Raw genomic sequence first — 25764 nt, forward strand, 5'->3', positions numbered from 1 at the left:
GAGAGGAGAGGGCCTGAAGGGGGACATTCCACTAAGGGAGAAGGCTGGAGCCCCAGAATTGGGGTGCTGTCTGGGGCTCAGCCTCTTGCTGGAGGGGAAGAATCTTCAGTGACTCCAGATGCTTGAGTGGCAGAGAGCCGCCATGCAGAGCTCTCACCAGCTGCTGGGCTTCTGGCCAGCTTGAGCCTCACCCCAGACCTGCTCTGCTCCTGTCTGGGTGGGGCACATCCCAAACTACCGGGGGATGGGAGCAAGAGTGCAAAGTAACCCTGGCCACATGAACGGAGATGTGGGAAGCTGAGGCACAGGCTGCTCTGCAGAGCAGTGGACCTTGTACTCCTCCCTCTCTGAGGTGGCAGCAGGGGCACTATTCAGTCACTTCCAGGTCATTTTGTGAATTGGGAGCAGCAGCAAAGCTGTGGGGGCCCAGTGGGGGTGCTGGTGCCCCTCACGTGGGGAAGGGCGTATGGGTGCTGGGGCTGCAGAGGCAAGAGGATTAGCGGTCTGGGGGTCTGAATGGCACATCATAGGCGCAGGCCCTGCAAGGGCACTCCTGGGCAGGGGCACCTTGGGTCTGTGGTCCCAGGTTTTTGGATTCAGGGTAGGTGGGTGCTCTTTAGCTTGACAGGAAGGAAATCCTTCTCAGAGGGAGTATGGCCTGAGGGCTGGAGTGCTGTGACCTTGAGTAGGCTGTGTCTCCATTGCCCAGGGACACAGGAGCCACAGCTGGACCTCTGCTTGCAGGGAAGCATGGGCTGGGGTGAGGGGGTAGAGGAGAGGGTCGAGGGGGTGGGAGGGTGGAAAGACCCTCAGGCCTCTCCCAAGTTTGAGTCAACCAGCCTCTCCCACTGCCCAATCCCTAATGTGGAGGAAACCTGCCCCCCCCCCCCCCCCCCCGCCCCTACTGACCTGGCCAAGAACACCCTTACTCTCTTAGCCAGGGACCAGCTCATCTTGGCATCCAAAGCCCCATGACTTCCCCAGCCCCCATCTTCACTGTGTCCCCGCGAAAGGGGCCCCGTCTTTCTCCTGTTTTCCCTCCCCTCCGCCAGCCTTCATTCTTGACCCCAGGCGTCTGCTCGGGTCACCCCTCCCCCTCCCGCCGGAGCCCCGCTGTGGGGCCTGGCGCCTCAGCTCCGGGCCTCCTCCAGATTCTGCCGCTTGCCTCCCCACCTCCGCTGGACGGGGTGCTGGCTCCCCAAACGACAAGGGCTGCGTGTGGGCTGGACGGAGGCTGGGGGTGAGGAGGTGGGGGTGCCTTGTGTGGTGCCCCCGCCTTCCCCAGGCCCAGAGGAGCAGTGTCCGAGGCCAGGGCGGAAGAAAGGACGACAGGAGAGCCGAATGCAGTCCCTAAAACAGGCTCTTTAATAACATTATGTCTTCACTGAAGAGCTTTGCTTTTCCCGCCCAGCGCGGGGCGGGGCGGGGCGGGGCGCGGGGCGGGGCGGGGCGGGGCGCGGGGCTAGTAGAACGAGTACTGGTTCTCCACGGCGCGCGCGCGGCCCCGCGCCCCGTCCCCCGCCGCCGCCTCGGGGGGCTCCTCGGCGCCGCCGGGCCCCGCCTCCAGGAGGCGCTCGGCGCTGTTGCTGCGGCTGCGCGCGCTCAGGGCGCCGTCGGCGGGGCGCGGGGCTGCGGGCGCGGACGCGGCCGAGGACGACGAGGCGGACGAGGACGACGCGCCCGCCGCTTCCGACGGCGAGGCGGGCGGGCAGGCGGCGGCGGCCAGGCTGGAGAAGTAGTGCTGGCCGGCCGGCTCGCTCCAGCAGGCGGGGGGCGCGGGCGCGGCCGAGGGCCCCGGGGCTGCGGCGGGGGGCGCGGGCGCGTCAGGCCCAGCCGGGCACCCTCGCCCCGCCCCGGCCCCCGAGCCACACGGGGCCGCAGGGGGCGCGGTGCCGGGGCGGGGGCAGCCCCGCCTTCGCTCGCCGCATCCCGGCCCCCCCCCCCAACTAACGTCGCCGCTGTGGGCAACGGGGCACTCACAACGCGTGTGCCCGACAGCCTGACCTGCCCCTGCCCCTCCTCCGCGCTGAGCCCCCCTTTGCAGGAGCCCAGAGAACCCCTCGGTGCTCCTCTGAGCCACCTCCCTCGGCCTGCCCCGAATCACTCAGGACCTGGCCGGGCTCCCCGGGCTGCCACCCTCTCTCCCATCCTGGTGGCCCTGCGGGTGCCTCCTTTCCCCTCCTGCCGCCCCCCACCCCGTCTCTTCTTGAGCTATCCCACAGGCCAAGTGGGGGGCCTTACCGGGTGGGGGGCCCTGGGCACGCACATAGCTGCGCAGGGTGATATCTGCAGAGCCCCCGGACTCCAGGGGGATCGGGTGGGTGTGGAAGTGGCGCAGCATGTCCAGCACAGACTGGAACCACAGGTGCTGGACGTGGCACTGCCCGTGGCCGTTCAAGGACAGGCGCAGGTGCTGTGGGCACAGGTGGGGGGAGGTCAGAGATGGAGTTCTGGGCTAGCCAACTGCTTTGCAAGTACTTTTGGGGGTGACTACAAGTACCAAGTGTCACAGGGGCATATGGGGCAGTGTGAGAGCACGCGGGCACGTCACACATCGAGCCCCATCTCAGGGGGTCGCTACTGTAGTGAGGATGGGGAAGGAAGGGAACAGAGCCAGGCTGGGACTGAAGGGAGCCATGCATTTGTCCCTATGCTAGAAGCACCTGCATCCTGCCCTTTGCAAACTCCATCTCTAGTTTCCAATAATCCCAGAAGGTGGAGATTATAGCCTCCATGTTAGAGATGGGGAAACTGAGGCATGGGAAAGGAGGGACTCCCCCCAGTCACAGAGCTGGGAAGAGAACGCATTTGTGTGATTCTCTTGGCCTTGCAGGCTAGGTGCTGGCCTGCTGTTCCTGCACAGCCAAAATCCAGGGGGCCAGAAACAACCCCAAGTCTAGCTGGGGAGGAGGGACCAAATGTCCATCTCAGCTATGCTGCAGTGGGAGTATCTGGAGCATGAGGAACAGAGCTGGGTCCTCTGAGGGTCCCCGGGGCCCGCATGTGACAGGTGATACTCAGGCCTGTGGTCTCTAGTGGTGAGCCACAGGTCTCTGGCTTCAGCCCTATTTTGTTCAACACGTGTCCCGCAGGAGGAAGAGTGGCTGTCTCTGGGGGGTGGGTGGCAAGAGGGTCAGAGGTAGCAGGGTTTTAGGGTATGCATGTGACTCCAAGCCCAGGAGGAGGGGAAGCTGGCCTGGCCCCTTACATAAAGGACAGAGAGGCCCTGGGGGTGGAAGGTGGTTGCATGAGTGAGTTCTGCTACTCAGCATGGCCAGAACTTGCCAGAACAGTGTAGTGAACCCAGGGAGCATTACTGGCAGCCAGGGCAGGGGCTCAGCTGGAGAGAACAGCATAGTGGGGGCCTACGACAGCCTCAAGTCTGGGTGGGTCCTTTGAAGGCAAAGGCCTCAGTAGAGCTGGGCCTCAGGGGGCAGGTGCATCTCAATTTTGCGGAAAACCTTCCAGACATTTATTATCGGAAGGTGAAAGGAACTGCCTGGGAAGGCAGAGGTCATTCTTCCTAGGAGGTGTGCAGGCAGGAGGCTGGAGGTCTTGCTCTACCCCACGACTAACTTGTCAAACCCTGGAAGTCACTCCGCTCTGACAGGGTGGCAACTGGGGCAAGTTTAAGGCTGGGTCCTGCCCTAGGAAGGAGAGGAGCCTCCCACCCTGCTTCACCACCCCCACCATGCCCCACAGAGGGCTGGGCGCCATCCTAGGCTCTGGCTTGGGCAGGAGTCAGATCCAGGCCCTCCAGGGAGGCCGCCCGGGGCGCTGCTGGCCCAGCAGTAAACTTCGGGCTGCCAGGGACAGCGTTAAGCGCCTGGTTGCCAGAGGAACTAGTTAAGGGCAGCTGCTTTCCGAGGTGTCCCGGGGGAGGTGCTGCCTCTTCCACGGTGGGCCAACGCTGCCAAGGAGAGATGCCCAGGGAGCAGGGGAGGGCCTGTGCCAGGCCAACCAGGAATTGGGACACTGACCCCCAGAGCAGGCCTGCAGCGGGAGCCCTGGGGTGCTCCCTCCTCCAGCAGGGACTGATGGGAACTGTGTTCTGGGAGGAGCCGGGGCCAGGTCTGTATCCTTATTGGAGATTTGGGATGCTGGGGGGAGCTGGGTTGAGGTTCCGGCTCATTCTGGTCTCAGTGTAACCACAAGCCATCCCCTACCCCAACATCATCTGACTTTCCTGTCATGTTTTCCTTTGCCCCTTATTATTATTAGCACATTGTTAGCACACAGTATCCTTCCTCAAGAGCCCCCCATCTAGGCACATTGCCCTCCCCACTTGTTGTGCCCTGTCTGGATCTCCTCAAGGATTCTCCATCCATTGTACGCCTCAGGTCACCAACCCCCTTATTCTGGCTGGTGGGCTCAGGAGTACCCCCAGCTCTGTGGCCCTGTAGACTCTGCATGACTGTAGGGCCCAGTCCACCTCCTCCTCTCCTGCCCAGCTCTTGAAGGCCCGCCTGTGCATGGTTCTGTGACCCTGGGCCTGCCACAGGCCTGGCTCAGAGCTGGGGCCCAGGAGGGGCTGGTGAACTGACCCTACAGAGCAGGGCAGAAGGGGAGTCACCTGGGAGTGGGTGGGGCGGCATGGTTGTGGTTGACCTCAGCCCTGCACCAATGTGGCTGTGCGTAGAGACCCTCAGAAACCTTAGTGGTAAGCGATCCCCAGTGCACAGGGTCAAAGGCAAACCCTTAGAAGGGCCTGGCTTCCTGTGGGCTCAGCTACCAGTGAGTGAGTTCCCCATCTGGATAATTAAGAAACCACATCTGGGGCTGATTACACTCCTCAGGGCGGTGGGGGTAGGGGGATGCAGGTGAGGTGAGGGCACGCCTCAGGACGATACCCCTCCCTCAGGGCTGGCCATGCTGCTCCCCTGTGCCACCCCCACCCCCGACTTGCCTTGGCCTTGCCCTGGAAGTTGAAGGTCAGCACGTACTCCCCAGGCCGAGTCTCACTCTGACGGATCACGAAGAGGCCGTGGCTCCGGGGCCCGCCTGCTAGCACCAGCTGAGCTGCCCTGACCCGTGACAAGGTCCCGTGGAACCAGGGGTAGTCGGAGAGCTCCAGCTCAGGCTCGGCCTCGGGTTCCGGCTCTGCTCCCTCTTCCCCTGTAGAGGGGTGACAGTGTGAGGGGCCTGGGGAAGCAGAGGTGTGTGTGTGGGGGGAATGAGTAAATGAGAGAAGAGATGCAACAGCTGGTTGAATATTTGCCCCTAAAACGCTGTTTGAACGGTCTTAGAACAAGGCAGGGAACCGGCCCGACCCACTTGTTTGGCATAGGAGGTAACCTGAAGCACAGGGAAACCGAGTGTCCTGGAGTCACTCTGTAAGTCAGCAGGAAACCTGGGAACAAGTCGTCTCCTTGTCCCCAGTTTCTGGTTCCAACCCTTTACGCTCCACTCCTTCCCACCAGCATTTTCCATGGAATCCAGGGCCTGGGGGAGGGGTCCCCTTCCCAGACTTGCCTACAAAAGGCAGAACTACCAAGTTGCCATGCGCTGGACCTGGTTGGGTGAAACATCATGGCTTCTGAGGCTCAGGAAGGTCCTCAGGGGAGTCTGAGGGCCTCTGTGGCCTGGGATGGGGGTGGGGAGCCCAGGGAGAGAAGACTGTGTGCATCATACCTGTGTTACTGCTGTCTCTGCCGCTGCCACCTGGGGATTCCAGGGTCTCCAGGAAGGTCTCCAGCGGGACGTGGACCAGGGACTCCCCAATGCCATCTCGAGCTCGGCTGTGTGGAGCTGTCACCACGGCTGCCATGGTCTCTGGGGGCCGGGGCTGGTCCCCTGCTGGAGAAGTAGCAGGTAGGAAGCCATCCGGGACCAACCACCCCCTCTAACCTGCCCTCCACTCCTCTAGCCAGCTCTGCTCCCCACATACCATCCGTCAGGAGCTCACAGCTGCAGGAGGCCACTCGACTGGCCAGACAGCCTCCCTGGGCACAGGAGAGCTCAGCGTCTTCCTCACTGTCCCTGCAAAGGCAGGGAAGCACAACGGTGTCCTGCCATGGGACTCGGACCCCAACCACCAGCTGCTCAAGGAGCCTCGGGATGGGATGGCTGACAGTTCCACGGCCAGCAGCAGCCCTATCCTGCTCATCTGGGTCCCTCTGCCTCCATGTCCCTCTGTTACACACTGTCAGCTTGCTCTGTGGCCACGATGGACATGGCCCCAGCAGGTGTCCCTCAAATGATGGCAGGGCAGCTCCCTTCCCTGCCCCGACCTTTGTCTCCCTGTTTGTGATATGAGGTGTCTGGGATCCCGCCAGCTCCAAAATACTGTAAAGTGAGGTTCGCTTTCCCAGGGGCTGGGCGGGGTGGGGGGGTGGGAGTTTGCAGGGCAGATGGCTGGGTGGCAGGGGAGGGATTGCAGCCATTTGGGGGATGGAGCAGGGAGGGGGGTCTGGGAGGCACTCAGGCCTTTAATTGTGCTTCCTCAAATGAAGCTGTTAATTAGAAAGCAGCAGCCCCTCCCCCGGGCCTGGCTCACCCCATTCACCAGAAGAGCTGCTGCCAAATGCTTGGCTGTTGGCCGGCCTACCCCTCCTGCTCCTGGCCTTACGCCTCCTACTCCTGCCCTTTGGATCTCTCCTGGATCATGAAGCCAGCCTCCCTGCTGCTCCTCCTCACATAGCTGACTGTAGCTGCCCTCTGCTTATTACCAGCCATGGCTCCCCGCTGCCATCGACCTACCAGCTTAGCTTCCAGGCTTTCATCAAAGTCCCCCTCATCAGCTCTACCTCTGGCTATCCAAAGGCCTTGACATCCTCTGTGAGTCCCAGGCCCTCGCACACCTCACACTTTTGGCAGGCCTGGGGTCCCCTCTGCCTGGCTCAGACCTGCTCTTCCTTAAGTCTTGGAGGAGGGGAGTACTTCTACCAGCATATCAGCTCTGAGCCCCAGGGCTAGGTTTGGGGCCTTGCCTCTGTTCCATCACCCCTGGCCCTTCGGGCTCACCCCATCACTGCCCACCTCCTATTGGTCTGACTCCCCTGGAGTGAAGACAAGTCTCAGGCCAAGTTTCTTCTAGGTCCTTAGGCCCAGGCCATGTGAAGCAGGCCTCAAAGGGTCTGTTGGGGCTAGGGGTACAGATGAGCCTGGCCAGGACTACAATGAGAAAAGCCCAGCTCCCAAGCTCAGCTCCTGCCCTCACGGGAAACCTCCCCATGGAAGGGGGGACCACGGGCACTCCCTGGCCAGCCCCCCACATCTACCCATTCTAGGGCCATCTGGGCACTCACCCGGGGTCCACACAGCCCTGGATGTCAGCCACCCACGAGTGCTTCTGCAGTGAGTCGATGGTCTCCAGGATATACTCAGCTCCATTCTCGACCTAGGAGGGGGGGCCGAGAGTCCAGGTCTGTCAGCGCCCTCAGTACAGAGCCCCAGAACACTCCAGGGCAAATGGCTCGTCCCAACCCTCCTCCACAGGGGCTCGCTGGTGCAGGCAGCCCGGAAGACAGTGGGGTCACCACCCCAAGCCTAGGCCAGGGTCTCGGGGTGGAGCCTTGGCCACACTTTCAGCAGCCTGGGGCCCACCAGTGGGGATCGCCGGGGATGATGTCTGGCCCCACTGACTCAGGTCCTCAGGCACTGGAGATGCAGCCTCTGAGGAAGCCACGGTGGCCTGGCACCCAGGAGATGGGGTAAAAAACATCACAACCCTCAAGTCAATGAAGGGCCCAGCTGGCCCCAGCACACGGAGTTGAGGGGCTCCCACACCTGAGTGCCTGGAACTCTACCTCTGTGGCCAGGCCACTGGGACAGGCAGCGCCCACAGGGAAAGAGAGGAGGAGAAAGCCCTGCTGTGGCCCAGAGTGTAATCCTGCACAGACTTTATCTGATGACCTTTTCCCAACAGCCCCTGTGAGGGAGGTGGGAGGTTTTCCCCATTTTACAAAGGAGAAGACTGAAGGTCAGAGAGGTCAGATGACTTGTTCACACCAGCACTCAGTGGTGGTGCTGGGACCTGAACCCAGATCTCCGTGATGCCAAGGCCCCGGGCTCTCAGCTTCCTGTGTGTGTCCCAGTTAAAATACAGCTGCTGCCTCCCAGCATGTCAGGGCTGGGAGAGCCTCAGGGACCACCTTCAACCCCTATCTGATTAGATGGAGAAACAGAGGCCAAAGTGGGGCCAGCAGGAAGCACAGTCCCCCACACAGTGGCAGGCTGGCTGTTGGAAGCGAAGCTCTGAGCCTGTCGCACCCAGCGGACAAGAATGCCAAGCAGGGAGGGACTGTGTCCTCAGCCCCCGGGCCTGAGGTGACTCAGGGTATGGGGTTGGCAAATGTTTGCTAAATGAATAAGGGAGTTCATGGCTAAACAAACAGGGACAAGTAAAACATAAACCCAACGGGGAGCCTGTGGAGGAGGGGGGTGTTCCATGCAGCTCTAGGTGGGTGGAACCAGGCCTCCTTGGGGGCTTGGCTTCACAAATGCCCAGTGCTTTGAGGAGGCCCCGGGCCACAGCCCTGGCAGCCCGGAGCCGTGTCCTCAGCAACCCAAGCAGGCCACCCTGGTGTGGCGGAGCCTGGGAAAAGGACGGGCTGCCCCCAGACCCACCTCCCCGGCCACCCCCAATGCCTTTGTACCATCTGTGGGACGGGGCAGGTTCCCACACTCTGGTGCCCAGAGACCGGGTTGGGGGGGGAGGCATTTGCATAACTGTTGTAGGCCATGGGGTGGGTATAGGCTGGTTCCAGTTGGGGAAGGGAGGCGAGGAAGTGAAACTCAGAGGAGCTTCACCAGGCCAGGAGGAAATGGGAAGAGGGGGCCCCAGATGGTGGGTGACACCCAGAGCACGCAGCCCTATGGGCCAGGCCCAGATTCAAGTCCTAGCTGTGTGCCAGACAGCTGGGTAGGGTCCCGGGCCCCGCCACCAGAGCTCCTGCGGCTGGCTCCTTACCCTCTTTCCCACTACGCAGCCTCAGGCTGTGCTGCCCACGGTGGAGGGCGGGGGGGGGGGGCTGGGGTGGCCAGGGTATCTGTGGGGCGGGGGCGGGGGGCTTACCTTAAGCACAAACGTGTTGTCTTTCTCTGGCATCTCCAGGGGCATAGTGGTGCGGACCTCAATGATGGCCGAGAGAGGGATGCTGACTTTGGGTCTCGAGGCCTGGAAGGCCAGGGGAAGGGACCGTGAGAGTCACCCAGCATCTCCTGAAACCCTCTGTCCCCCTCCTAACCCTCAGCTTAGAGCACCATGGCAGCCCCAGCATGGGGGTATTCCAATCACCAGTTCACAGATGGGTGAGTGGGGGGGGGGGGCGGTTCAGGGAAACAAAGGGACCTCCCCACACTGTCACACAGCGAGGCACAGACAGAGCTGGAACCGACATCTGCTTCTCCCAGCTCTGAGCCTGGAGGGGAAACGCCTCCCCAGACTGCCCTCCCGCCCCGTGTACCCACATCTGTGGTTTTTGACCCCAACCCAGACTGAGAAACAGATCTGACACCGTGGCCCACGATGTACACACTTTAGGTAAAAGTGTTTCCGAAACAAACGTCTCACCAGACAATGTTTATGCTGTGCGTGGTGCAGTGAGATAATTTCTAGTTTCTCCTAGCTCCTTTGAGAAAAAAATGCTGCCCTTCCCCTTGAGACTGGACTTTCCAGAGCATGGCTCTGGGGTCCCTGACTTGGAACAGGGCTCCTGAAGCTGGGCATGGCCATGTCCCCAGGTGGAGGTCAAGGGACCGGTGTGGGGTTTTAAGCCAGGTGAGCTGTCAGGGCTTCCAGGGAGGGCCACTCTGTGCTTGGCTCTCTCCACTCTGCTCCAAGGCTCTTGGCTCTGGCCCTCAAGTCCCCAGGGCTGGTTTAAGACTGTGCTTCCCGGCAGGGCTTGGGCTCTGGGACAGGGACTTTCTCAGGAGGAAAGGGAAGCGCCACACATTGGGTGGGCAGGCTAATGGGAATTCCTGGTAGTGCTGGCTGCCATCCAGCGGATGCAGGGCTGGGCTTGGAGCAGTGCCGAAGGGCCGCAGCTGACCAGGGCAGGCCATCCTACCAGCCGGCAGGGCAGGGGGTCGTGATCTGGGAGTAGAGAGAGGAGACACAGATGGATGGTGCAGGCCTAGACTGGGGGCTTTAACTGGGCTTCCACTGGCCGCAGGTGCCGATTCCTCTGCCTGGTGCTTGAGATGCATCTGTCCTAGCTAGCCCAGTAGTGGCCTTTGACCCTGCACCTCCCCATTCCCACTCCCTGGCCAGAGCCTGCAGGTGGTGTCACATCTCTAGCCTTTCCTCACTCTGCTTGTGTCTCCAGAGATGCCTGTCTTGGGGGCTCTGCTCCTGGTGGACATTGATGCAGTGCAAGCTTCTGTCCTTAGGATTCCCAGAGCGAGTGCTCACTCCACTGACGTTTACTGTCTGGTTCTGCACATGGAGGTTTCCTGATGGCTCCCCAACAGCGTGGGGCCAGGCCCTCTTCTCTCCGGGGCTGTCCTTGCAAAGGGCTCTGGGGCACCTGAGGCCCAGGAGGCTTCCTGGAGGATGAGGGGGCAGGAGGCCAGAGGCTTGACTCATGGGGCCAGGTGAGAGCAAAGTCTGAAGACCCCAGGAAAAAGTCCCGGAGCCTGCAGACCCCACACTCCTGTGCTCCCAGGGTGCCCCCAGGAGCAGGAGATCTGGACTGTGGGTGGGAAGGCAGGACTAAAAAGGCACCGGGAGGCGGTGTCCGCAGGGAGGCCCTGAAGGGGCCCACTCACCCTGGGACCCAACACATTTGGAGAACCTGACCTAAGACCTCAGCATGATATTGTCTGCCTTCCTGGGGGGCTCGCACCTGAATTCACAAACCCTTCCCTGGGAAAAGGAGGGTCTGAGGCCAGATTGGGCATTAGGAACCCAGCTGCCTGTCTTCTTCCAAGGTTGGGAACGTGAGCCCTCAAGAGCCCTGCCCTCTGCCAGCGGTGAATGGTAGGCCGGGAGAGGCTAAAAGAGAGGCGCCAGCTGCTGCACCCCACCCCTCCCCAAGAGCAGCAGACGCTATTTACAGCGGGGCAGCTGTAACTGCCACTCAGGCCCACAGGCACTGAGCCCTGGGCCTCTGCCCTTTGGGTGACTCTGGGCAAGCCCCACCCTGCCTGCCCCACTCACCAGGCCCAGGTCTCCCTTCTGACAAGTAGCGGAGCTGGCTTGGTTGTCTAGGATTTCTCTGAGGGGCCTAATGGTGGGTGCCCGGCAGGGAAAAACCCCTTGGGAAGTCATCTCTCCAGACTCCATGCACCCAGCCTTGGGGACCCACACCCTGCACCTCCAGGGAGTAGAGGCAAGGAGGGGCACCCAGAGTCCTGACAGATGAGGAGATGGAGAGAGGAGAGAGGCTCAGGGTGACTAAAGGTGCCTGGGAGTAGGGGGGGAGGGCTGGGTGGTTCTTGGGGTGCTGCCAGCTGCATCAGCACAACCGCCCACCTTTCCGAACCTCCCAGCACACAAGCAGCTCCCACCTCCAGCTCCTCCATTCTCAGGACCACCAGGGTGGTGAGTATAATTAGCCCGGCCCCGCCATCCCCCAGCTCTGTGACTTTGGGCAGGCCGCACCTCCTCTCTGAGTATTCCTTTGTTCTCTCTTGGGTGACCTGGGGACCATGATGCCCCTCCCCGCGGCTGGGAGGCTGGGGGGAGGAGGCTGTGTACCAGGCTCAGGGCTCAGCATGCGGGCGCCCTCAGAAAACGGGTGCTAATGTTACAGTTATTCCCAATTTCCGAATGGGGCAGGTCTGCCACCCTGCAGGAGGCCCCAGCTGCCCCCGGGGCTCCCGAGGGGAGGGTCATGGGGCACGCGGGCGGGCGGCAGTGCTGGCCTCAGCCAGGCTAGCTTTCACACCCTGGGCGGCCGGCCACCGCCCTCGCCACCGCCCTCGCCACCGTCACCGGGGCGGCTCGCGGCTGCAGGGCTGCAGGGCTGCAGGGCTGCAGGGCTGCAGGTCGGGCGCCCGGGCCGCCGCGGGGGGAGGGCGGCGCTCACCTTGGGCGGCACGAAGAACTCGAGTCGGAAGCGCTCGCCGGCCACGGCCCTGCGGAGGAGCAAGCGGCACTTCTGCCACTGGGCCGCGCCGCCCGCGCCCGCCGCCGCGTCGTCGGCCACCATGAAGCGCAGCGCGCCCTCGCGCTGGATGTCCACCAGCTCCACCTTGGCCGCCAGCGTCCGCGACAGCCGCAGGCGCCGCGTCCACTTGTCGCGAGGCTCGGCGGGGGGCTCGGCGGCCCTCGGGGCGGCGCCCGCGTCGGGCTCGGGCGAGGCGCGCCGGTGCCACATGTCGCGCACGCCGTCCACCACGCACAGGCTCATGTTGCGCAGCGAGAAGCCCTTGCGGACGCGGGCCTTGGCCGCCGCCTGCGTGGACACGTCCTCCGAGCTCCGCGAGTGGCCGTAGGCGGCGGCCTTGAGCGCGGCGGGCTCCATGCGGGCGGGGGCGGGGGCGGGGGCGGCGGCGGGGGCGGCCACCAGCACGCGGCGCACCTCCTCGCCGAACACGTCCAGGAAGTTGGCGGCGAAGTGGCGGGAGAAGGAGGCGCCGGCGTCGGGCGTGTCGTAGGCCGGGTTGTCCCGCAGGAAGCGGCAGAACTTGTGCGCGAAGTCCACGGCGGCCGCCTGCGCGTGCAACTCGCAGAACTGCCGCCAGTCGGGGACCGGGGCGGCGGCGGCGGCGGCGGCGGCGGGGCCGGGGGCGGCACCATTCATGGCTCCCGTCCCATCGCAGCCCCCTGTGGCTGTGGGCGACAGGGGAGCCGAGTGACTCCGGGTCCTCTGCCCTTCCGCCCTCCCCCGGGGGTCCCGGGGCTGCGTGCTGGGCTGGGGGGCTGGGGGCAGAGAAAGACGACCAGGGAGGCGGGGCGGGGGGGGGGCACTGTCTGCAGGAGGGGACCCCTCCCCCCAGCCCCCAGGCGCACCCTTCAAACGGCATGCTCAAGGTCGTTTCTGGGGTGCCAGGTGCCCTGATGCAGGGTCCTCCGAGCCCCCTACTTAGCTTCCCAAGCTGACCTCTCCTGAGGGCGCTCAAACGCGCTGGGCAGGAAGAAGTTGTGAATCCTCTTGGCTCTGCCTTCGAAATATGCCAAGAACCCAACCTTTCCCCACTCATCTTCTGAGCTGCCCTCCAGGGGCCCCCCTGATCTGTTCCCGCCCCTGCAGCACTTCAGCAGCCTCTTCACTGGTCCCCTGGAACTTCACCTCACCCCTAGTCCATTCTCCACCCAGGAACACACCCGTCGCTCCCAAAACAAGACAGATCAGGTCCCTCCTCTGCTCATAATCCTACATTGGCTCCCATTCCACTCAGGGTAAAAGTAGAAGTCCTACTCATAACCCGCAAGGCGTCACAGGATCTGCCTCCACTTACCTCCCTGAGTTGTTTATCTCCTGCCACTTCTCGCCCACTCTGCTCTGGCTGCTGCTGGGTCCCACCCCAGGGCCTTTGCACCTGCAATTCTCTCTGGCACTTGCCTGGAATGTCCTTTCTCCTGCACTCCCTTACCAGGGGCTGCTCATATACCATCTTGTCCAATAGCCTTCTCTGACCACCACTCTACTAAGGAATGTTCCTGCTCCACCCAGTGCTGGTGTCTGCATGCCCTAGGCCTGCTTACTTTTCTCTGCGGTGCTTATCCCCATCTGACATACCATTTGTTCCCCTGCGTGGTTGAGTTGTCCTATCCTGCACTCCCTTCCACACCCTTCCCCTGAGAATGCAGTGTTTCAAGTGCCTTTGTCCCTTGTGCTGGGCACACAGTAGGCACAGTAAACACTAAGTGAATGGGGTGCCTGGCTGGCTCAGTTGGAAGAGCATGCGACTCTTGATCTCAGGGTCCTGAGTTCAAGCCCCACGGTGGGTATGGAGATTACTAAAAAAATCAAGTAAGCGCCTGGGTGGCTCAGTCCATGAAGCATCTGCCTTTGGCTCAGGGCATGATCTCAGGATTCTGGGATCGAGCCCATATCGCGCTCCCTGCACAGTGGAGAGCCTGCTCTTCCCTCTGCCCCTGCCCCCTGCTTATGCTTGCTCTCTCTTGCTGTCTCAAATAAGTAAATAATATCTTTTATAAACAACAAACAAACAGATAAAACAAAACACTGAATGAATAAATGAATGTGTCCAGAACACCAGGCATGTCACAGCTGTGACACTGCCTAAGCCCTCGCACGGGGCCTGAGAGCACACAGCTTGTTAGTGACAGGCCTGGGACGCTCACCCTGACTCTAGGACCCCAGGGAGTTACCCTCTAGTGTTTAAGTAGGACCTGTTTTTCCTACTGGCACTGAAGGCGCTGCCCTCTCAGGCTTCTTTCCATCCCCATGGTCTGCAGTCTACTTGTGCTCCCACTTTCTGAAATCCTGCTCCCTCCAGAGCTCCCATTCAAACCTGGCCTCCTTTTTTTTATTTTTTATTTTTATTTTATTTATTCATTCACGAGAAGAGAGAGACAGAAGAGGCAGGCTTCTTCCTCATGGAGCAGGGAGCCTGGTGCTGGGCTCGATCCCAGGAGCCTGGGATCATGACCCGAAGGCAGATGTTTCATCAGCTGAGCCACCCAGGCGCCTCCAAACCTGGCCTTCCTGAAGAGGTCCCAGTGCAGGGATTGCAGCTCTCTCCTTATCCAGCTTCCTCCTGTTCCCAGCCTGTCCAGCCTTTATCATTCTGACTCATCAAACTACTGGTGTGTCTAGGCATTTGGGGGCCTTGCCTCCTTGTCCCCCAAGGTGGCCACTGTCCTGGGAGCACATGTCCAGCCCACTGTGTTTATGTATTCCACCCCTGGGCCCAGGCCAGGGTGAGAACTACCAGTGGCAAGGAAATGGGGTAATGTGGTCCTGCCCTGTCTTGGGGAGCCCCTGTCTGAGGGGGCCAGCCTGATGTTAGGGGAACTAAGACGGTCATCATGCCCTCACCTCCTGCCAGGATCCCCACATTTCCCAGCACGGCCTTTCCCTCAGAGCTCCTGGGAGCACCATCTCATCTCTCCTCTGGGATCCAAACTCTGTAATTAAATGCCTGGTAAAAAATAGCTGCCCCGCTTCTGTAAGATCATCTGCAGGGCTGCTGGGCCATAGGGCACCATGGGAATTCCCTCTCAACTCGGGGCAGCCTTGGCCATCGATCTGCAGTCGATAACCACAGCACAGCCCTGGGAAGGAAATGGGCCACTCGATGAGGCTACTTAGCACAAGGGACAGTTTTCCGAATTGCCGGAGCTGCTGAGAGGCTCTTGCCTGGTAGGAACTGGGGAGGAGGGTAGCAGGGAGTTAGGAAGGTTTTCTAGAGGACGAGGGCAGTCTGCAATGGCCTTTATGACAGGGAAGAGGGGAGAGGATGAAGGAAGGGTGACCTCGTTGCAGGGATGAACAATAACTGGGAGCGGACTTATACGACGCAGTGGGAAGGACTGGGGAAGGAGGGCTGAGGCGCCCATGCACCTGGCTCCTGCCTTGCTCTTCTTCCTTTCTTCATCTGGCTAACTTCTACTCATCGTTCAATAATTAGTCCAGGGGCCACTTCCTCCAGGAAGCCTCCCCACCCATGTGGCATGGGAGTCTCCTCCAAGCTCCCACAATCTCCTCCTGTAAGCCCCTCTAGCAAGGTGCCAGTTACCAGGTGCTCCAGGTGTCTGCTCCCATGTGCGTCTCCTCATCTGGTACAGACACTCCTTGGGGGCAGAAGGCAGGCCTGAGTCATATGTCAGGAATGAGGGTGCAGGTTGGAATGCCCCTGCCACCACCACCACCAAGGCCTCCAGGGAAGGTGGAGAGCCTCGGCCTCGGCCTAACCTACTTAGAAGGGGGCACATTTTGGGGGAGAGAGTCCTTCGGCTAAGCCCGAGAGGCTCTGTTCCTGTGCTCTGAGCCCATCCATTCACCCCGGGCGGTGGTGCTCCCCACATTGACAGCTTCTCCCCCTGTATTGCCAGGAGGGTCAGACTGGGCAACACAGCAGCCTGGGAAGGGCTGGAGCTGGAGCTGGAGCCAGCACCAGCGTGGATACCCAGTTGGCCCCCCAGAGGTTGGGGAGGGGGCAGGAAGGAATCAGTTCCAATGAGCACCTCTGCACACCAATCCCTGGTCCTCCTTGTTCTTCCCGCTGGTTGAAGGGGCAAAGTGGAGGTACACGGCCCTGGGGGAGGCTCTCACAGCATGGGTCCAGCCAGTCCTCACTGGACGTAGGAGTGGGACTCAGAGAAGGATCTGCCAAGGGAATGGCGGCTGTGGCTGTGTCCTGGGTGGGGACTGGCCTGGGAGGCGCTGGGAGGTTAGGCCTGCATTGACCTCCCCTACCCGCCCTTGCTGGCCTGAAGCCCTCAGTGTCCCCTGGGTCTGGCTGGAGCTACACAGAAAGGACAGGGGTTGAGCCTCCAGAGGTAAAAGTCACCAGCAGCAGGGTGAGCAGGGAGCCCCACACTAGTTACAGATGCAGAGATGGAGGCCTAGACCTGGCTGGAAGGGGGCTCAGTCCTGGCAGGGGCAAGGCTGTGCTCACCCCAACCCAACTGCCCTTGGAGCCAAAACTGGGATGAGACAACTACTTGGGATCTTGGCTGCTCTGGGCCCAAGGCTGACCCCACTGCTCTCTGGGTGAGTGACAATGACCACAGCTCCCACCGCCGAGCCTGTTTCCTCACTTTAAAACGGGGAGGAGGGGTACCCCTCCCTGGAAGGACAGCACTAGGTGGCTAGGTACTGTCATGATCCATGTGTGGCCCTGGGCAGAGCCGGGCTTCCCCCACTGCCCACCGCCCAACCTCTGGGTGCAGCCAGGAGGCCTTTCCAGTCCTCTCCAGGGACCAGCCCGTGTTGTCACCCAATTAATGAGACACAGCCCGCTCCCATTCTGCAGGTGACCAGATCCAGATGTGTGAAAAGCAGAGCCTCAGGGGGAGGGGTGGCCAGTGGTACCAGAAGCAGGGTGGCCGAATTCACCCTGGCCCCCACTGCCTGGCTGGCCTGGAAGGTTTATGGATGAATTCAGCTGGGCCTGGGCTCTCCCTCCTCCAGTGGCTCCTCGGGGACCCCCCTTGGTCTTTGCCCGTGCCACCTTCCTGCCTGGATAGCCATCCTCACTCTGTTAACTACTCAAATTCTCCTCAGCATTTTAGCCTGTGTAAAACCCTTCCTTCCAGGAAGCCTCCTGGGCACTGGAGGGCACTGGCCCTCCCTCCCTGAGCTCCCATGGTCCCTGTGGCCCTTGGCCCTCTTGCTTCCGTGGGCAGGGTCCCAGCTTCTCTGCCTATGGCCCCAGGGAGCCCGAAGAGGCCTGCTGAGTCAGTGCGGGAGGGCGCTGGACTGGGCAACAGGAGAGCTAGGCCCTGTGTCCCCTCAGACCTTGGCTCCCCATCAGTGAAATGGGGTGCTGAACAGTGGCCTCTAAGGCCTAGAGCTGTCATGGTCCTTGGACACTGATGACTGAGGCTCTGCTGTCACCCCCCTGGGACCAGGGATGGGCAAGGCTTGCCTCTCATCTTCGGGCTTCTTCTCCTGAGGACTGGGGCCAGAGACAAAGGGTGACCACCCAGAGAGATCACCCTCCCCTGATCCATGGCCCCACAGTTTCGAGGCTCTGATGACTTGCCCTCGCTCGTCATTTTTTGTTCCCATTTTACTAGGGCCGGAGTGCAATGGGAGGGAGCTTCCTGGAGTCGAGATGGGGGAAGCCCAATCAAGTGCTTGCCTGTCACCTTTCCAAGCCTCCGACTCTGCTAACCCTGCAGCAGGGAACCCAGATGGGAGACCCTGCCCCCACCCCCAACCAGCTAGAGGCCTGGGAGAGGGGGCGGCTGGCCTTCCGGTGGTAAAAATAGCACTCACAATTGGAATACAAAAAAAAAAAAAGGCCAGTCATCAGCCCCCGCCACACGCCACACGCAGTTCCGGACCCCACGGCCAGGTCATTCCTTAAAATATTGATGAGACAGCCTAGCCACCCCCGCTAATGGGCTGACGACCAATCGATCCAACCCGCGGTGGGCAGAGGTCTGGGGAGCAGGAGGCAGCAGCCTGGCCCACAAACTGCAGGGGCCTCAGGGCCTCGTGTGCAGGAGCCCTCTCTCCGGAACTTCTACTGCCACAGGAGACATTCTGCCCCCAGGGAAGGGAAGTAGGCCCTGCAGTGCGAGCCAGCCACCCAGCACCCCGAGAAGCTGTCCTGTGGGGGCTGCCTCCAGGGCAGGCCCTGTGCAAGCTCCTCCATCACCTTCTTCTCACTCAGCTCCATGCTCAGGGGACACCTGGACAGCCAGGGCCAGAAGGGGTGGGGGTGAGGGTCAGAACTAAGGGTGCTCTGTTACGTGCTGGGGTGGGCAGTGCCTCCCCCTCCAAGAACCATCCACGATGGGGAAGCTGTGGTCTCTACTTGGGGCCCTGCCACACAAGAGAAGACAAGACGTCCCTCGGCCTCAACCATACCCACTGACGTCCTGTCCTCCGGGCCTCCCAGGACTGGCCTGGCTTGGCTAACCCAACCCCACACTTGACCACGAACGCTCCTTCCGTCCTCCATCCTGCTATCCTTCCAGCTGACCTCCTGGCCTCTGTGGGGACTGTCCCCTCCAGCCCCCACAGGACCAGACAACCTTTGGGCTAGTTCTTCCACCAAGAGTGCCTTCAGCCCTCGGGCTGCCTGAGTCTCCCGGGGGTGGGGTGGGGTGGAGCACACCAGGCAAGTTCTCTGGTTGGGTACTTGGGTGTTGGCTCTCAAGCCCAATCCCCACCCCACCCCACCCCACCCCCAGAGTGCGTCCCCTCAGGACAGCCTCTGAACCAAGGCCTCCCTTGAGGGAGGTGGGGCTGGAATTTCCCCACCCTCCCACACAGAATATCTGCGCTCACCCCATGACCCCTGAGGAGGCACAAGTGGGCATCATTTCTGGTCTTCACAACCTTGAACCTGCTGGGACTTGGCTGCAGAGTGGGTGTGGAGGAGGGCACTCGGTTAATGACAGGGACAGGACTCTTGCCCTGTATGGGCAGCAGTGTGTATGTGTGTGTGTGTGTGGGGGGGGCACTCAGGTGGGCCTGGCTTTTCCGAGCATCAGTTTCTGTAGCTGTGAAGAGGACCATCCTGCTCCCCCACACACGGACTGCTTCTTGGTCCAAGGCCCATGCTGAGGAGCAGCGCTAGGAGGAGGCTGTCAGAGCCGGAGCAGCTCTGCACTCAGGGCTTCCCCCGTGCCTTTCACACACTGCCAGCCTTTGCCACTGTGGGAGGGTGGACGCCCTTCCCGCCAGCCCCTGGGCTTTCACTGATGCCCCCAACCTGGACAAACCCTGCTGGCTCTGGGACCTGCAGACCCCTGGTCCTTGGGGACCCCACTGCCCGAGTGTCTCCACACTTCCACATCCGGTCTTTTGACACATGGGACAGTGGAGAAAATTAACAAATGTGAGAGCTGGGGGCACCTGGCTGGCTCAGTTGGAAGAGCATGTGACTTTTGATCTTGGGGTTGTGAGTTCTAGCCTCAGGTTGGGTATAGAGACCGCTCACACATAAAATCTTAAAAAAAAAAAAAAAAAAAAAAGGTAAGCAATTGGTTAAGAATCGAAAGTTCCTCTGCTTCTATTTCATAAATGTACTGCACCCATTCCCTCTCGTCCTCTCACTGCTCGGAGCAGATGGTTACAGAACCCTCTTCCCTGGCCTCCCTGTTTCCCACTGTCCCCCTGACTGCCAACGAATACAGCTCTGCAGTGTGGCTCAGGTCTTTTGCTAGAACCCACATCCAGTTGAGCTTTGTCCCTGTTTCAAACCCTTCTCCCCTCACATCTTCCCTGCCAGGAAGAAAGGATTTGCCCATTTTACTGATGAGAAAATGGGGTTCCTGCAAGGGAGATGACTGGCCTATCATTTACTGGATTTGTACTGGGTTCTACTATATGTCAGGAGACATGCGGATGGGTCCGGGCCACAGAATGAGCAAGAGGGGAGGGTGGAGCTGAGTCCAGATCTGTCTCTCTCTGCAGCATGCTACTTACAACAGGGCCCTGTCCCAGTGGAGCTCTCCTCTGAGGGCATTCTTGGGGAGGGGGGGTGAGGGGGACCCAGTCCTGCCTCAGGAAAAGGCAACGAGATGCCCACCCTGGGAAAGGGCACTCTGACAGGCTGGAGGGCAGGGGAGTGAGCTGGGCCCTGGAGGATATAGAAGTCAGATAAGCAGGCAGTGGGACCCAGAACAGGGAGCTATGCTGGGGCTTGGGGGCTTAGGAGGGAAGCCCATCCTCCTTCAGGAGCACCTGGTGCTGGACAGTTCCTGGATGAGCTATATAGGTGGAGTGCAGGCTGGGATGGATCCAGCTGCACTGGCCCTGCCCTCCCCGGGTATAGAATGGAGGCAGCCCCTCTCCAGCTTGAAGTCTCTCCCTCTCTCTCCCTGCCATGGATCTCACCTAGGCTGGATTCATCTCCTTCCTTAACCTCCCTGGCTCAACCCCTGAAATCTGCAAGACATCCCCTTCAACTCCTACTACCCAGCCCACCAGTCTGCCTTCCGACTTTTTCATGACATCATACATACCAGTGGCTCCTAACTGAGACCTCAGTACCTCCTTTCAGTTCTGAGGATCCCCAAACTCTGGGTATCAAGGAAGCTTATAAAGCTTCCCTGGGTCTTTGAACAACTGAATTCCCAGCCTGGCTAAACTCCAGGCACCTCAAACTCACCACTTCCAAGTTCGATTACATCCTTTTCCTCCAACCCCTGTTTGTTCTCTCCTCGGAGTCTCAGCACCCAGCCTGGCATTGCCTCACCAGCTCCTACTCCTCTGCCCCGACAGCTGCCAGGCCCCTGAGCTGGTGGAGGCCTTGAAAACACCCACTGTGTCCTTTCCCCGCCTCCACCCTCACTCTCCTGCCCTTTTACAATAGCACCAGACCATGAATCCCAGCAGGTGTTATATCCACCCCTAGGTGGGCCCTATACACAGGGGGTCGGAAGTGTCTGGAAACCCTGCAGCACCCAGAGGATGCTATACTCCTACACACTGATGCTCTGCTTTGCTCTGCCCAAAAAGGTGTGGGCCGTAACCTCCTCTGGATAAGGAGGGACACCTACTTTCCCTTGGGATGGAGCGCAGCCATGAAAACAGACCTAGCCAGGTGACTGGGGAAGAGAAACTTTCCCAAGGCCCCAAGGCTGCCAACACCCCTTGGTCCCATGTGGACCATGAGGAGCAGGAAGTGCAGCAGCCCCCCAGACTGGACCAGAACCCCATGGGCACAGCAGCCAGGAGGCCCATGGCACCTAAAACCCTCAATTCCCTACCATCCAGGATAGGTACACAGTGCAAGAGGTAATGACCAGGCTCTTGTCAGAGACAAGTAGCTCAGAGGCCTGGCTTGTTGGTTGAGTGACTCTGGCCCAAGTCATTTCACTTCCCTGAATCTGTTTCTTTCTCTGTAATAATAGTACCAAACCCACAGGGTTATTGTGAAGGTTACATGACAAACAGCAGGACGCCCTTTGCTTGGCACATCAACTCAAACCCAAATGCTCAGCCTTGGCGGAAGCCCGCTCTTCGGGATGTGTGTGTGTGTGTGTGTGTGTGTGTGTGTGTGTGTGTATTCTCCCTAGAAGACCACTATGGAGGGAGGAAGGGTTTAGAAAACTCAGACACATTTCCCAGGATAGGCAGGAGGAAAAGCATGTATGTACCAACCCTCAATTACTTAGAAGCATTCATCAACCCCACTTCAGAATCTCTTGCCCACCATCAGGCATGCCCTCTAGGGGGAGACAGGGGTAGAAGGCAGCAATTTGTGGGAAACTCTGCCTTCCAGACCCCTATAAACTCCCTGACTCATGCCAGCCTAACAGCACTGCCCGTACTGCCAGACCTCTCCCAAAGCTGCTAGAGCTGGAAGGTTCTAGGTCACTCCACTGACCAATCGCCTCCTGGACAGAACAGGGAGGTTAGGAAGGAAGAGATCTGTTGAAAGTGGTTGCAGAGTTTGGGGGGGCGGGGCACTGACACAGCCAAAGCCTCTTAGGGAGACCTCTCCTCCCGCCTCCTGCCCTCACTCACCCCACGGTCAGTGTGGTGTGTGCTGGAGGGGGCAACTCTTGCTGGTCACCCGGCCACGAGGGAGGCAGCACCATCTCCCCCGTACAACGCGCAGAGGCGGGGTGCAGCCAGGTTTGCCCCCCAGCCCCGGTCGGAGGTTCTCCCCAGCGCCCAGTCGGTGTTAACAGATTCCTTCAGGTACTCCCGAGGCTGGCGGCCCGAACCGCCCTGCCCAGGTCCTAGGGGACCCCAGCCACTGCAGACCTCTCCCTCTGAGGACCTCGCTCGGTGGGCTGATGGGGGCGGATCGGGTCCCCGTCTCTGCCCGCGCGGCCCGCAGGCTCCTCAATGGCTGAGGCCGAAGGGCCTGAATGGAGGGCACGAGCCCGCCCCTTCTTAAAGGCGCCGGCCCCTCGGGCACCCACGGCGTCCTCCCCGCTACCGAGGGCGGGCTCGGGGAGCTCCCGGGTGGGCGGGCCGGGCCGGGGACCCAGAGCAGGACGGCCTGGGCCGAACCGAGGGCGTGCCGGCCCGGCGGTCGCGGACTGGGCAGGGCCTCCCGGGGCCCGCCCCCCGCCCTCGCAGCCCGGATTCGAGCCCCGGGCTCCCTCGCGACGCTGCCCAGCCGGAGACCCCTCCTCCGGGGGCCCGGCTGCGCTCGCCCCGCCGTGGGCCCTGCGCCCTGGGCCCGAGGAGGGGGCGGGGGCGCAGCTGCTCCGGAGGCGGCTCGGCCCCTCCCGCCGCTCCCGCCGGGCCCGGGGGCGGGGGTCGGCGAGTGGGTCCCCGCCGGGGGCGCATCCCTCCGTCGCGCTCCCTCCCACCCGCGCACACAAAGACGCCACGCGCGGACCGGGGCGCGTGCGGCCGCGCTTCCCGGGGCAGCCGCGCGCACACACCCGCACGCCCTCGGGGACGGCCCGGGTCTGGGGAGACGGATCGGGGAACTGAGGACAAGCAGGCCGTACCTACAGGCGCGCAGCTGCGACCGGGCGGGCCGGGGCGCCGGCGGAGCGCTGCCCCGACCGCGGCCCGGCTCCCGGGGCCCGGCGGCTCATGGCCCGCGGCGGGTTCGGGCTCCCTCCCGGCGGGCGCCGGCTGTGGCCGCGGCTCCTGCTTCCCTCGTCCGCAACCTCGAAGGCTCGTGCGCTCCTCGCGGGCCCTGCGCGGCCCCGGCTCGGCGGTCCCGGCGGCCGAGCCCCGCGCGCTGCGAGCCCAGCCCCGCGCCGCGCGCGCCCCGCCCGCTCCCCTCGGGCCCCCCGCCCGCGCGCCGCGCGCCGCCTCGGCCCCGCCCCCGGCGGGCCCCGCCCCCTCCCGCCTGGAGCCGCGCCGGCCCCGCCCCCGGCGCGCCCCCAGCCCCCCGCCGAGCCCGAGCCGCGCCCGCCGCTGCCGCCGGCTTCCCTGGGGCTGCGCTTGGCCGGGCGCTGGGGCCCGGGGATCAGGAGCCGGCCTGCAGCCGCCCCTCTCGGGGCGAGTCTCCCCAGCGCGTAAACATGCCCCTGGAGCGCGGCGGGTGGGGGCCGGGTGGGTGGCCCGAAGAGAAGAGCCGGGTGCAGGGGGTGTGGGGGCCCCTTGGGGTTGGGCGCCCGGCGGAGGCCGCCTCTGGCTTGGACCTTCCGCCGTGGAAACAATGGGAGCCTCGAGGAGGCCCAGATGTCGCAACCGGGGAAGTCGACGTCTGGTTCTCATAAATCCCGAGGGCGAGCACCACGCCCTCCCCCTGCGGTGCTTCCCCCGCCCGAAATAGCCCAGGGGCTACAGGGCTGGGAAGACCCGAACCCTGCCCGGTCTACGCACCTTCACCGGGACGGGGAGACTGTCTCCACCCGGAGAGATCTTCAGAGGTCAAACGGGGCCGATGCGAGGGAGACACAGCGCTGGCTTCTTCACCACTGCTGGGTTCTGCAGCCCCAAAACCCAAGGCATAGGTTAGGACAGAGAGCACTCTGGTTAAGAAGACAAAGGCTCCTGCTGGTCTTCGCGGAGCAATTGTGGACTGACCCCTGGCGAACTGGGGCCTCCAGGAGGCCAATGAGGGGGTCCGGGCAGCGGAAGGGCGGCTCAGACTTCAGACCTCCTCCTTGCTCCTGGGAGGCGCGGAGGGCCCCGGAACTCCTCCTCCCCTCCGACCCCTTGCCTCCTGCCCAAGCCCTCAGCCCTCACAGGTGGTTAGATAAGTTCTCCTCGCCCTTACAAAACCTTCTGCAGCCTACCTCTGGCGGTTCTGTGCTGGGCCCCCCATCTCCTCACTAGCTGAGTGCCTCCATCTGTTCTCTTCCACCCCTAGAGATCTCTGACCTTTGCAGAGAACCCTTTAACCTTTCACAACGCACTGTCATCTCTGATATCCCAGGAAGCAGGACAGGCAGAGAAGGGTTTTTATCCCAATCTTGTGGACGGAAAGGGTAGGCCTTTCTGTGGGTTGGGGACAGTGGAGACTAGCCAGGAGCCCTCACTTCCCACCTCCCAGCCCTGGGCTGCCCTCCTCAGGGGTCCTAAAGCAAGGAGGGTCTCATCTGAGGTCCTGGTACCTCGTCTCACAGACCAGCTGCCCTCTCAGCGGCACCTGGCCAGCAGACACTTAATGAAAGCTTAGACGTGGACCAGCTATCGATTGGAGCGGCACAGAGGCCTGTACTCCTGGCTGGGAACCAGGAGGTCTGTGAATGAAGCCATGAGAGCTGTGGGAGTGTGTGTGGGTGGCCTGGCTGCAGACCCCACACCCTTCTGGGAGATGGGAGAGCTTGGCCCCCATGGACTAACCTGGTTCTGAGTAGTGGGCTGAGCTCTGCTGGTGGGCTGTCATTGGCCAGGGAGGGCAGGACACTAGGTCTGATCCCCAGGGAGGAGGAAGTGAGGAAGAGCCAGTTGTTTGTGACTCTGACCCACAAGGAGGAACTGGTGGGAGATGTGGAAGTGGCAGGAGGGTGGAGGGTATCAGTGATTGGGCAAGACCAGCTCTGCCATGCGGACAGGGATGAGAGCCAGGGAAGACAGGTTCATCTGGGGTCCCTGAGGGCAGGAGCCTCTGGGACGTTGGAGGAAGTTCTGATGGAGCAGATGATGAGGGGTGCTGAGGGTGGGTGTCCCTGGATGTACAAGCTCTAGAGGGACTAGGACTAAAACTGAGACAGGGATAGTACATGGGACTCTGACCTGGTGGACTGCGGGGTGGGAGCTGGGTGTAGAGCCAGGCAGAGGGCCACCTGGCCAGTGGGGCAACACCAACCACCACAAATCCAGAGGAAGCCCCTTGGTCTGGGTAGGAAGAGACCTGTGGGAGTAGAGCTGGGCTAGGGCTTACCGGTGGCTCAGGGGGTCCCCATGCAAAGCTGGCACTCAGGGGGCTTGGGCATGGGCTCTGCAGTATCTGGAAAGCAGGGGCCCAAGGGAAAGGGACATAGAGCACATGGCTCCACAGCACCCTGGAAAGGGAAGGAGGGGTTTCCCAGGAGCTGTCATCACTCATTCAATGTCATACATCCAAATGCAGCCTGATAGTTTTTTTTTTTTTTTTTTTTAAAGGAATAGATTTCTCCTTTGGATTGGGTTGCTTATCTGCTCAAGAGAACTAAGACATTTTGGGTTTGAGTTTCAGCAAAGGTCTGAACCCACTCACAGAATTCCTGGGGGGGTGGGAAAAGGAAGAGACCTCCTGTGTGCTGGGGGTCATGCCTCACATCAGCAGAGCAGCTGAAAGGTCCAGCCTGGGCTCCCAGGCACATTGCTATAGGCACCCGCCAGCTTTCTGTACCCCTGGAGTCACAGAGTGGGCACC

General features: G+C 61.6%; 1 protein-coding gene across 2 annotated transcripts; it reads right to left on the reverse strand.

Moving 5' to 3' along the window:
* Nucleotides 1–1462: 1462 nt before the first annotated feature.
* SH2B2 (SH2B adaptor protein 2) lies at nucleotides 1463–25454 on the reverse strand. 2 transcript variants are annotated; one of them, XM_038539193.1, is made up of 10 exons: nucleotides 24750–25454; nucleotides 23784–23888; nucleotides 11973–12718; nucleotides 9017–9118; nucleotides 7248–7339; nucleotides 5888–5979; nucleotides 5632–5793; nucleotides 4907–5115; nucleotides 2242–2413; nucleotides 1463–1800 (listed from the first exon to the last, which is right to left on the reverse strand). In XM_038539193.1, the coding sequence occupies exons 1-10, from the start codon at nucleotides 25129–25131 to the stop codon at nucleotides 1463–1465; spliced, it is 2400 nt and encodes a 799-aa protein (XP_038395121.1). In that variant the 5' UTR covers nucleotides 25132–25454. The 2 variants fall into 2 exon arrangements, with proteins under 2 accessions (XP_038395121.1, XP_038395120.1); XM_038539192.1 differs by having other exon boundaries at nucleotides 5632–5796; nucleotides 24750–25448.
* Nucleotides 25455–25764: the final 310 nt, after the last annotated feature.

The sequence above is a fragment of the Canis lupus genome, chromosome 6, assembly GCF_011100685.1.
Source record: "Canis lupus familiaris isolate Mischka breed German Shepherd chromosome 6, alternate assembly UU_Cfam_GSD_1.0, whole genome shotgun sequence".
Classification (NCBI taxonomy): Eukaryota; Metazoa; Chordata; class Mammalia; order Carnivora; family Canidae; genus Canis; species Canis lupus.

Coding starts and splice junctions, on each gene's coding strand:
- SH2B2 (XM_038539192.1), bottom strand. CDS start 25,131: ATGTACTATCCCTGTCTCAGTTTTAGTCCTAGTCCCTCTAGAGCTTGT. Junction 5,797..5,887: donor CTGTGAGCTCCTGACGGATG/GTATGTGGGGAG, acceptor CTACTTCTCCAG/CAGGGGACCAGCCCCGGCCC. Junction 5,116..5,631: donor CAGAGACAGCAGTAACACAG/GTATGATGCACA, acceptor ACCCCTCTACAG/GGGAAGAGGGAGCAGAGCCG.